This window comes from Talpa europaea (assembly GCF_964194135.1).
Source record: "Talpa europaea genome assembly, chromosome: 1".
In the NCBI taxonomy this organism is placed as follows: Eukaryota; Metazoa; Chordata; class Mammalia; order Eulipotyphla; family Talpidae; genus Talpa; species Talpa europaea.
The window spans coordinates 41,947,373-41,959,287 of NC_140073.1; the positions used below are offsets into that span (position 1 = coordinate 41,947,373).

Sequence of the window (11,915 nt, forward strand, 5' to 3'; positions counted from 1 at the left end):
ATAGTCCTTAGCAAGTTGGCTTTTGTAATGGTTGAATGATGCCTCCTCCCCAAAAAAGATATCCATATTCTAACTCCTAGAACCTATGAAAGTAACATTTTTTGGAAAAAGAGTCTTTACAGATATAATTAAGGACCTTGATGAGACCACCAAAGGTTATTTGGGTTGGTCCTTAGTCCAATTACCAGTGTCTTTATAAGAGAAGAAACAGAAGGAAAGACACAGGTGTGTAGAGGGAAGGCCACATGAAGATAGAGATTTCAGAGTTACAGTGCCGCAAACCAAGAAACTCCTAAAATTGCCAAAAGCTGGAGGAGGCAAGAGCCTCCCTGGTGGTGCAGGGGTTAAAGTCTCAGTGCTGTCAAGCTGTCAGCAGCCACCACGGCCTGAGTTCAATCGCTGGCATCTCTCCTGTCATGTCTGCTGCTCCCCTCAGCAGTGTATTTCAGTAGATCTGTCTGTTCTGTTCCCTACTCTGTCTCTGGTGAATCCTCTCACCCCCCAGCACCTCTGGCCTGTACCCCAGTTCTTGTGTGCATAAATAAAAATGAATCTTTACAAAAGAAAAAAAAAAGCTGGAGGAGGCAAGGCTGGATTCTTCCTTAAAGCCTTAAAGCCTTGAGAGGGAGTACAGCCTTGCTGATTCCATGATTTTGATCTTCTTGACTCCAGAACTATGAGAGAATAAGTGTTATTTTAGGCCAGTAAAACTGCTGTAATTTGTCATCAAATCGACTACTACCTCTCCGTGCACCACGACAGTGTGAGTAGCCAGAGGTAGGCAGAATCTCACCCCTATGCTCAATGTCCTCTGGATCACTCCCATAATTGTTATGTCACATGACAAGAGAGACTGCAGATGTAATTGAGGTTACAAATCAACTGACATTAGGATAAGGTTATTATCCTGAATGGACCCAGTTAGCACACGGTCCCCGTCACAGAAGAAAGGCAGAAATCAGAAAGATTTGAAGCCCAAGAAGGATTCGTGGACTACAGGAAAAGTATTGAAAAGGATATGAGTTTTGTAAAAAACCAGTAAGCCTGGAAGACGACCCAATCCCAGATGAACACTACAGTCCCAGCTGACACTGATCTCAGCCCAGTGTAACTCTGAGCAGAGGATCCAGTTGTGCTGTGCCTGGTTTCTAACCTACTCAACTAGGAGAAAATGTGGGTGTGGTTTTGAGCTGCTAAATTTGTGGTAATTTGTTAAGCATCAGGAAATGAATACACCAAGCTTCTCTTGCCTTAAATGCTTTACTTCTTTTAAAAAAATCTTACGGCCTCCCTCCTGGTGGCACAAAGGGTTAAGACATGGCCTATGAAGCTGTCTGCAGCCACTGCAGCACAAGTTCGATCCCCCAGCCGGCCAGGGAGCTACCCACATGGCACTACAGACCTCTCCTGACACTCCCGCTGCTCCCCTCAGCAGTGTGCTTTGGTCAGTCCACCTGTTCTGTTCCCCACTCTGTCTCTGGTGAATCCTCTCACCCCCAACCCCTCTGGACTGTACCCCAGTTCTTGTATGCATAAATGAATAAATCTTTTTTAAAAACCCTAAATTTCTTAATAATTAAAAAAAAGTCTTTTCCAGCTCCTGTAGTAGAAGAGACACAGTAGAAGGAGTTGGGGATAATTATTGATTAGCCAACCATCTGTGCCCAACACACTGCACAGGGTTTGGCACATTCCACTGCTTATGCACTGCTTCCAGGCACCAATTTCTATACTAGCAATGGCTCATCTAGTTTTTATGATAGAATTAGCTCAGGCAAAAAAGAGAAATGCACTGACTCTTCTAAGCAACCTACAGAAAGGCAGAAATGGAACCAAATTCAGGGATGACTAAGAGCCTTTCCTGGCATTTCTGACTTAACATATTGGTAGCTAACACTTATTGAGTACTTCTAGGCATCCGTTAAGCCCTTTCTATATCATGTCATGTTGTCTTCACAGTTATCTTCCATGAGCTACTCACCAATATCAATCCCATTTTTTTGCAGATAAGGGAACCGGGGGATAGAGAGCTTAGCGACCTTTCCAAGGTGTCTCCTGCAGAGCTTCCCTGAGAGGGAGCCCTTGATGAGTGGTGCTTCCTAGGATCCTGATCCCTACTCTGAAAAGAACTTCTCTGCATCTTACTACCACAGGTGAGGGTTCCGTGAACAACCAAGAGGCAGACATGGACGATGAAGATGACAGCAGTGAGGAGGACAATGAGGCTGTGGACTCAACACAAGAGGAGAAGGCAGAAGGGAGTGAAAACAAGAAGGAGGAGAAGAAAAAGGAAGAAGAGCAAGAGCAGGAGGAGAAGGAGACAGAAGAGACAGAGAGTCAGGAGTCAAGGCCAGCCCCTGAGACTCAACCTCTGCCCCTTCCCTCCCTCCGTGTGCTCTCAGGCTCTGACCCGGAACTGGGTTCTCATCTCCGGGAGGCAGCTGCAGGTGGTGAGAACTGGTTTCCCCCACTCTGTGGTCCCACAGGCCTCTCACACCCTAGTCTGACCTCAGCTCCCCGCCTCATCCTGGGTACTAACTCTGTTGAAGAGCCACACAGGAACCATCCAGTCAGTCGGGGGTGCTGGTTAGATGTTGTGCCTGGGTTTGGGGGGCGGGGCAGGTGCTGGCATGGTGGGTAGGGGTGTCCTTGTCTTCTTCTCACAGGCCTGCCTGTGCTGCTGACCCACATGGAGCTGGGCCTAGAGTGCCCCGAACTGCAGTGGCTACTGCAGAGGGAGCAGCTGAGGCCACCCGAGGTGCAACCTGGTTTCTGTCTCTATCTGAGCACTACTCTCCCCCTCAGTGCCTTGAGAAAAGGTGAGGCCCAGGGGTGCATTGCCAGTATGGCTTTGTAGACACACTACATCCCCAGCTTCACTTAGCCTGGCCCAGCGCAGGCTCAGGGCTTGGATAGGGAGCCATACTTCTGGTGTATCCCACCCCTTGCCTCTGCCAGGGAGAAGGGGGTAAGTGTCTCTCATGTGACCCCAAGTGCTAGGCTATGAACTGCTGAAGGGACTGAACGTGCTGGATCTGGGCTCGAACATGGAACTCCTGGGAGAACAGATGCTGAATGAAATCATGTGCGCGGAGTGTCCCGAGTTCAAGGCCCGCTGGGAGGACCTACAGTTCAGAGCCTTGGATACCTTGAAAGCTGTGGAGGCCGCTGAGGTGCTTGAGGGCTCCGTGGGTTGGGACAGGTTTTGGAGGGGCCCCGGCATGGGACTGGAGAGGAATGGAGATGATTGGGAATTCTGTGGAAAGGGCCAGGTCAAGTGACAAGTGACTGTGTGCAGGAGCGGCTGCTGAGGATGCCGTGGCTCCAGAAGCTGAAGCATCGGAAACCAGCCAAGTTCCTACGAAACATGGTGAGGTTCCAGGCAAAGCTGGTTCAGCTGCGTGCGGAATATGAGGAGCTGGAAGACCAGAAGCAGCAAGAGAGTGTATTGTGGCTACCCTATCGGCAAGTGGTCTGGCACGGAATAGCCATTATAAAGGCCCTTAACCCACTGCAGAACCTGCTGCCACCATTCCGTATGAGCCCAGAGAACTGGCTGGCTCTCACCAAGCAGGCTTTGAGCAAGATGAAGCACCACGAGATTCTTCAGCAGGAAGACCTTCCCAGATACCTGCTGCAAATGCGGGTGCAGCTGACCCGCCAGCTGCTGGACGGCACTGTGGCTGCACTGGGCCGAGCCCAAGTACCCTTGGTGGGTGCACTGGGTGCTTTGGCTCTCCTGCAGGTCACAAAGAAGACGCCAGAGCTGGAGAGATTGGCATTTTGGCCTGGTCTGGCAGCCTCTCCCAGCACAGGCCACACCAAGTCAGTCCCAGGTGTGGTTCGACCGACCTGGCTAGGGCTGAGGGCCTGGCGTGAATGTGGGATGTTAGAGATGCTGCCCGCATTTGCTGGGCTGCGGGCATCACTGGCCAGACACTCAGATGTTTGGCAGGGTTACCTGTCACTTTCATCCACGGTGTTGGGTCCTGCACCGGGGCCTGGATCTAACCCGCTCAGCCTCTTGCAGAAGCTGATCCTGTGGCGTGTCCTGCGGCCAGAGTGCCTGGCAGCTGCACTGGCAGACTTCACCACCAGCCTCCTGGGTCGGCCCCTGGATGAGAACTGGGGGGGCTCCATTATATCCTTTGAGCAAAGTAAGGCTACTCAGCCCACACTGATCTTATTGCCACCACCTGGTCACTCCTCAGCTACCCCGCACCCCCTGAGTGTCATCCAGAAAATGGCTGCCACACAAAAGCAGGTTTGAGTCTAGCCTCTTGACCATGGAGTGAATGATGGGTTGGTCCTGTGGGTTTGGCTGGAGTGTGGGGGTCCCCTCCAAGCATTCTCATGCATCTTTCTGGATTGGTTAGAGACATTTGGGATCACTGTGGCATTACTTTGGGCCCCCAAGGTTACTCTCAGGTCACTTTGACTGACTTTGCCTTTTCTCTATTGGTCCCCAGGGGCAGAGGCAGCTGAAGGTGGTAGCCCTGGGTGCTGAAGCCTGGGACCCCATGTTGGCTGTGGTCAGCACCTTAAACCAGGCTATGTGCAACGGGCACTGGCTGGTGCTGGAAAACTGTCACCTGATGCCTCACTGGCCAAAAGAGCTGCTGCAGCCCTTGCTGGGTCTGGTGGAGGGAGCCAAGGGTGGGTTTGTTTATTTGCCTTACATTTGGGCCTGAGTTTGAACTCTCAGGCCTCTCGGCTGAGCCCTCAGCTCCAAGCCTGTCCCCTGGTATCTGACTCCTGACCCTCTGGCCTCAAATCTCATCCTAGATTTGTGTCCGAGTCTTTTCCCAGTGATTGATCTTGATCTCAATCTCTCATCTGACCCCCAGTGGTCTCAGACCTGGAAGCAGAACTGCTGTTAGACCAGCCCGCAGGAAAGAATGTGGCCGTTGTCCACAGAGATTTCCGTCTTTGGCTTATTGTGTCTGCGGAGGCTATTGATTCCTTACCAGGTGAGGAGCTCCTCCCATAGGCGCGCAGATTTAAGAGGGAACAGGACTGTGCTGTGCTGACTCAGCATTCTCCTTCCTCCCCAGCTGTGCTGATTCAGCACTCCAAGCCTGTGTTTTGGGACCAGTCCTTGGAGCTGAGCCACGTGCTGACTGACAGTGTGGAGCTAGCCCAGCAAGGGCTTTCCAGGCAACCCTTTTTCAGGGTACTGCCTCTGCTGCTCCTACACAGCCTCTTGCTACACAGGCAGCTCTATCAAATGAAACTACAGGCACACAGGGGGCGCTGGTGAGGGACCCCCACCCAGCCCGCTCTGCCAGTCTTTCAGCATACCCTGAGTACTTCCCATGTACTGGGATGAGTAGGACTAATTCGTCTCTGGGGAGCTCCAAAGTCTGAGGGCAAGGGCATGTCCAGAAAAGTTTCTCCAAGGACTTCGGGATCTTGCTTTGAGTTGGGTCTGGAAAGCAGAGGCCAATCAGGAGATGGGGTCTTTCCAAGCAGGAGGAACTAAGCTCAGCAGAAGGGAGAACTTAGGGTGGCTGAGGCGGATATTTGAGGTGGGGTTTTGGGAGGGGAGAGGTGGAGTTTATCGTAAAGGGCCTTAAAGATCAGGGCAAGGGATCTGATTTCTCCCAGGGACAGTGGAAAGCCACTGCAAGGTTTTAAGTGGGAGTAGAAGGGTGATCTTATTTGTCTGTACCCTGGCTGCAGGGTAGAGAAGGGGCCAGATGAGGCAGGGCTCGATGCCAGCAATTATGGAGGCTCTGGCAGGCTCGAGGGAAGAGGTGATGGTATGGGTGGCAGGCCTGGGGTAGTCACAGCAGAGAGAGAGTAAATGTGGGGTGAGGAAGAAGGTGGAGTCGAGGACGGATCTTGGATTTCTGCCTTGGACAATTGGTGCGGCGGGGGTGGTGGGAGGAGTGGAGAATGATTTCAGTTAAAAACAAGTTGTATTTAGAGGCCAAGTGGTGATGACTAGTGAGCCCTCGTGAGTCCGAAGTTCAGGAGAGAGGCTTGGGCTGAAGAGAGATGTGAGAGTACTCAGCATATAGGTGGTTTTGAAACACTACTTCTTGCTCTGCTCGCCCAGGAGTCACGTGACCCTGACCCAGGTGCTTCAGACCCAAGACCAGCTCTGGGCCAGCCTGAGCAATCCCAGTGCTGCCATGCAGGAGCTGGCTGGTGAGTCCCTCCCTGACCCCCATGAGGGGCAGCCCTCAGGAGAGCCTGGGCAGGGGTGGGTGGGCCTGCTGAAAGCTGGATATAATTCAAAACTTTGGTTTGGGAGGAAGTAGAAACTGGAGGGGCTGCAACTGAAGGGCTTTGACCTCATCCTCAGCTTCCATCTTCTATGGGGGTCCTGTGGGAGACGATGAGGATAGGGAGGCCCTGCTTAGTCTCATTCAAGCTTGCCTGAACCCCAGCAGCGGGGCCCCGCCACACACACCACAGCATCTGCTGGCCGCTCTGATGCCCAATCCAGGTGAGTTCACGAGGTGTCTGTTAGAGTGGAGAACAGAGCAGTGTAGTGACACCCTCACGGACATGTGAACAGCGGCGTCGGGAAAGGTGTAGAAGGGGGCAGTACTCCAATAGTTACGGGTGACAATGTAAAGTGTCAGAGGAGGGCCCATTCCCTCGGGTGTGGGGTGTGGACAGTTCATTTTATCTCTGACCCCTCACCTCTGCCTCCAAGAGCTGAGGGAGCTGGATGCTATGGCAGAGTGCAAGGCCCAGATGCACCTACTGCCCAAACCTCCTGAACCCCAGACCTGTGGACTTAGTGTTGGCACCCAGGCCTGGCTGTTGCGTCGCCGGAGTCACACTCTCTTGAGGGCACTACAGAGGACCTCCCCTACTTGGGTTCCCGCGGCTGGTGAAGACCGTCGACTCTCAGAGAGGCGGCTGCGCCAGCGCCTAATACAGGCCAAGCGGAAGCTGGAGTCACTGCAGGATCTGCTCGCAGAGGCCACCAACCGGGAGGAGTCTGGCGTGGAGCAGATGGTGTTGGGGCAGAGTACGCCACAGCCTCTGGAGGACTTCCTCAAGATGGAGGTGCTGGAGCTGAGCCAACTGGTGGGCACGCTGCAACAGGACCTCGACTGCCTGTTGCAGCAGCTGAAGGGTGAGCACCCCTGCACCTCCCTGCGCTGCACTGCAGTGGCCCAAGCGCTCTGGACTGGCCGTCTACCTCTGCCCTGGCAAGCTCATGCTCCAGCTGGTCCCCAGCCGCCCTGGCACTGGCTGCAGCAGCTGTTGCGCCGTGGGCAGTTGTTGGTTCATTACTTGGGCAGGGGCACCGGAGGACCAGTGCGCACCTTTCACCTATCAGCCTTTCGCTATCCACGCCGCCTGCTGCTGTCACTGCATTGGGAGGCTTCCTTTGCTAAGAAGGACCCGGAGCAGTTTGCGCTCAGCTCGAATATTCCTCAGAGCTCAGGTTCCAGTTCCAATAAGCTCCCCAATAAATCTCCTGAGCTGAACAGCAACCCTCTGCTTTTCCAGGTATCTTCCTGCTGCCTCTTTGTTTCCAAATCCACACTCCTCAAAGTTCCTGATTACGCTTTGCAATTACCCTAGTTTGCTTCTTCATGCCCCTCAGTAATCCCATCTGCTTCTCTCCCCCACTGCCCCCCAGCTTCCTAATCTTGCCTGACCAACTTCTGGCATCCCCAGGTGGTGACCAGCCCAAATGCCACGGCGCCAGAGAAGGGGCTGCTGCTGACTGGGCTCCAGCTCCGGAACGCCGAGTGGGACACACACGCTCGGGCCATGCAGGACGGTCCCTCTAGACAGCCCAACCCACTGCCTCTGGTCAGCGTCAGTGTCCAGGCCCAGGGCGCCAATGACCTGCCAGCCCCTGGTGGTCTGGCTGTATATTCCTGTCCTGTGTACCTAGAAGGGCCCCTGGGTGCCACTAGGCTGCACAGCAGAAACATTGTGATGCACCTGCCCCTGCCCACCAAGCTCAGCCCCACCATCTGTGTCCAACGGAGAGTCCATGTGTGCAGCCCACCCCTGCCCTGAGCCTGTAGTCGAAATAAAGTTGGAGTTATTCATGAAAGATTTCTGAGATTTAGAAGGCGTGCAGGGTGTGTGTACACAGGGGAGGCAGAATGTGACACCTGAGGGGAGGCACGGTGTGAGAGAGGAAGGTAGACGGGAATGTGCGCCTGCCAGCTGGGCAGGGGAGTATGGGGGTACACTGTGGGGTGCTGGGTCTGGTGTTAGTCATGTATCCAAGGGGCCAGGCCGGTCAGGGACGACTAATACACAGACTCCTGGGAACTTGTCCAATTCTATTGTGGTCTCTACAGGGAGAACATTAAAACCTAAAATGCAGACTGCAGAGATGCGTATACACACACACACACACAAACAGCAGAAAATGAATGAAATGATTATATGAAAATTTAAAAGTTCTCATTTCCAAGTCTTTAAAAAATAGTAAATGTCTCCTTGAAAGGTAAAGAACAATGCTATGCCGTTTCCTCTATCCTAAATCAAGTGAGAGGGCTCCAGCAGAACCTTTTATAATCATTTTGTGTTTCCAGGAGAAAAAGATGGTACCTTCATTCAGCTGTATATCCTCTGGCTGGCAGCATGCTGCGCTCAGAAACTTAGAAACCCACCTCCTTGTGGCCGCTGGGGAGAACACAGTCAGAATCACTTGTGAGGGTTGGGAGCCCTGTGAACTGGCTGGCACTTCTCATCTGGAGAAGACAGAATCGGATGGGCTGGGACAGGGGTGAGGGGAGAGGAGTGGCCTGTGCTCTCACTATTGGCAGGACAAACATGCATCGGTTCCTAATGAGCTCTGTTGGGACCCCTCCCTGGCTGCCTGCCAGGGTGAGGGACTGTATAGCATTAGGAGGCTGTGAATACACTGTCAGGGTCCAGATCTGAGGAGCTGAGGGAAAGTGTGGGTTGTATGTCACAAGGAGGGAGCCAAAGCCAGTTACTGGCGTAAATCCTTACCAGGGGCTCCAAAATGCCCCAATACAGCCCACAAGAATGAACAATGTCTCAGAAACATTAATTCAAAAGGATACCTACACCTCTATGTTTACAGCAGCACTATTTACAATAGCTAAGCTATGGAAACAACCCAAATGCCCCAAAATAGATGACTGGATCAAGAAGATGTGGTATATATATACCATGGAATATTACTCGGCAATCAAAAAAGATAAACTCATGCCATTTGCAGCAACATGGATGGAGCTGGAAGGGATCATGCTCAGCGAAATAAGCCAGAAAGAAAAAGAAAAATACCAGATGGTCTCACTCATAGCAGGAATCTAGAAAACTTAAATAAGGGACCAGGAAAAAGGCTAATTATAATAAAGTAAAAATCAAAATCAACAAGCAACTATAAATCAGAGACAGACTACGGTGGGGGGGATGTCGGGGGGGGCTAGGAGGGATTAGGGTCAAAATAAGGGGTGGGGTGGGAATTATATGGGGACTATTACCAAGATGAAAATGCATACATACATTGTGCAAAAATGAAAAATGATGTAAAAAATATATAAAATAAAATTTTAAAAAAGAATGAACTTATTAGAACACCTGATGGAAACGAAACAGAAGTATATGCCCCAATCTCAGAAGTGACTTAGGAAGTAAAGAGTAAGAGAAAGAAACAGACCATGTTCCCCAACCCACCAAGCTGGAAGGAGGAAACAGTTTTGAATTAGATGAGTTGCTGAAATATAAGAGAGGTGGAGAAGACAAATATATTTTAGATTAGTCTCAGCCATGTCAGAGAGAGTAATGGGACACATTTGTACCAGAATATTAACAATGTAAAAGCAGCTCTGAAATAAGGCAAAAAATATAGGGGCTCTGACAACCTGTGAGACTCCCCATAAGTCTAATGGTAAATAGGGTGTCTTCGATTAACCAAGAACACATACTCTTCTGACTGTGAGAATCAAGAGACCAAGAGAATCGGAGATGCAATTGTGAACATCCTTGAGTTCCTAGACCAATGCCAACAGCCACCTACCTTCAAGTTTCCAGTTATATCAGAAAAAACATTTAAGACATTTTCTAGTGGGACTTTTTTTTTTTTGGTCACAAAGTGCAACTGACAAAATGAGTTCTTCAACTTCCTAGTGAGCATCCCCCCAGCCCCGCCCCTAATTAAAATTCAAGTTCATAGGACAAGTGAGAAGTGTTGTTGACTAGCACCTGGTAAGATAATTGACTGCTTGAAGCATCCATAGGGAAACCAAAAAGGTCCAGTGATCAAGAGTAAAGTGGACCGCCACCGAGAGTTGAGTTCCTGCCCCCACCATACAACTGACCCCTTGTACCTACCCACCCCCACCCTGTGCATCTGAAAAAAATTGAAGGGGAAAAAAAAGAGTAAGGTGGTTGGGGAGCCCAGAAAAGCTGGATTAGTGAGAGTACATAATGCTAACTACTGCAACACTCCCCAAACTCACTAACTTAACCCAACAGTTTATTTTTTGAACAATGTGAATGTTCTTGGCCAAGCAGCTTTCCTCCAAGCAGTGACTTAGATATCCAGACTTCCTCTATGCTGACTCCATCACCTTCTAAATTTATGCTTCAAGGTCACTCTGGAAGGCAGAGGTGGGAAAACAGGGAGCAGGCTCATCCGCTCTGTAACTGCCTTGGCCTGGCAGTGAAACATCACTTCTACTTATTTTCCAGGGGTGAGGACTACTCACCCAGCCCCGCCCTGATGCAAGGAGCTGGGAAATGCAATGTGACCTTGTGTCCAGGTTAAAGGCCATTTTGGGGAGCAGCAAGCCAGTTTCTTCCACAGATGTTGGTGTAGAGGTCTGCAAGAGGAGAATGAGTTCTTCAAGGAAAGAGTTTTAGGAAGGTGGAGCCACACAAATAAAGACCCAGAAGTAGAACCTGCTTGAAATGCTAGAGGAATGAAAAGAAAGTCTGTGTGGCTGGAGTTTCCTTCCGAGGAAGGAGTGTTAAGACGCAGTTGGAGAGGGGGCCAGGGCGAGATCACACAGGGCCTGGGAAAGAATTTGTCTTTTGTTTTCAGAGCAATGAGAAGGACTTTAAACAGGGAAGTGAAAAATCTGATTTACATTTTAAAAAGATCTCTTGGCTGGGTGGAAAATGAGTTGCTTTGCGGGCAGAAGTGGAAGCAATTTTATACCAGAAACGTGGTTCGTTGTCACTGCAGTAGTTGAGTATCTGAGAACCAGGGAGCCAGTCTACGAAGTCACCTGGGAAGGACAACCTGAGGATAAAAAGCTCTAATTATGGGTTTCTGTCTGTGAGAAGCTGTAAAGGGCTTCGCGCAATTATGTCAATGGTGGAGAGTTTGGAGCTGAGCCGTCTCTGCCAAGATCATGTTGTTTCTTTCAGAACTGTGCTCCCTTTGGACTGTGTTACAGAAAGCTGGAACACACCAGCAACTGCAGAGGCAATAAACCTCTAAAAGGGATGCTGAATAAGCATGAGGCATAGATCGTTATCCAAACTCAACTTTATTCTTGTCTCTCACCAACCCTCCTAATTCTTTCAACATTTGGGGGGTATTCTGCCTGCAGTAGAGGAAAGCTGCAGAAAATCTGTGATGTTTCAGCTCATTTTTAGTTCATAATCTTGTGATCCATTTAAGATACAAACACAATCTCATGTTTAATCCTATATCACAATAAATAATCTACATCTGTTGTACCTTTAAATCTTTCCTCCTCTCCGCCGTGTCAGTTAAGGAGCACGGCAGAGGGGATGACCTGCGAGCTCGCTGCTCTTCTCATCTCCTCTCCACCCAGTAGCTTGCTGATGGCTCTGGAGTCCAGAGAAGTAAAGGAATAAAAGAGTTCTTGCCCAACTGGGTGGTTCTGTGCCCTGTGGGCCTGGCAAATATTTAAAGAGAGAATCCCCGCTATTCCCTTTTCTGTAGTTGCCTCAACTCCAAGGGATGCAGCTTTATTCTG

At 50.5% G+C, this 11,915-nt stretch overlaps 1 protein-coding gene across 1 annotated transcript in view; it reads left to right on the forward strand.

Annotated features, from left to right (window-relative positions):
• Nucleotides 1-8,062, forward strand: part of DNHD1 (dynein heavy chain domain 1) — a gene marked incomplete at its 5' end in the record, with an annotated part of 53,901 nt that extends 45,839 nt beyond the window's left edge. Inside the window, 11 exon segments of the mRNA XM_084242802.1 lie at nucleotides 2,154-2,450; nucleotides 2,667-2,819; nucleotides 2,995-3,173; nucleotides 3,299-4,264; nucleotides 4,470-4,656; nucleotides 4,848-4,970; nucleotides 5,055-5,256; nucleotides 6,062-6,153; nucleotides 6,311-6,454; nucleotides 6,668-7,476; nucleotides 7,648-8,062. Coding sequence (XP_084098928.1) covers nucleotides 2,154-2,450; nucleotides 2,667-2,819; nucleotides 2,995-3,173; nucleotides 3,299-4,264; nucleotides 4,470-4,656; nucleotides 4,848-4,970; nucleotides 5,055-5,256; nucleotides 6,062-6,153; nucleotides 6,311-6,454; nucleotides 6,668-7,476; nucleotides 7,648-7,998 — 3,503 coding nt within the window. The 3' untranslated portion in view covers nucleotides 7,999-8,062.
• Nucleotides 8,063-11,915: the final 3,853 nt, after the last annotated feature.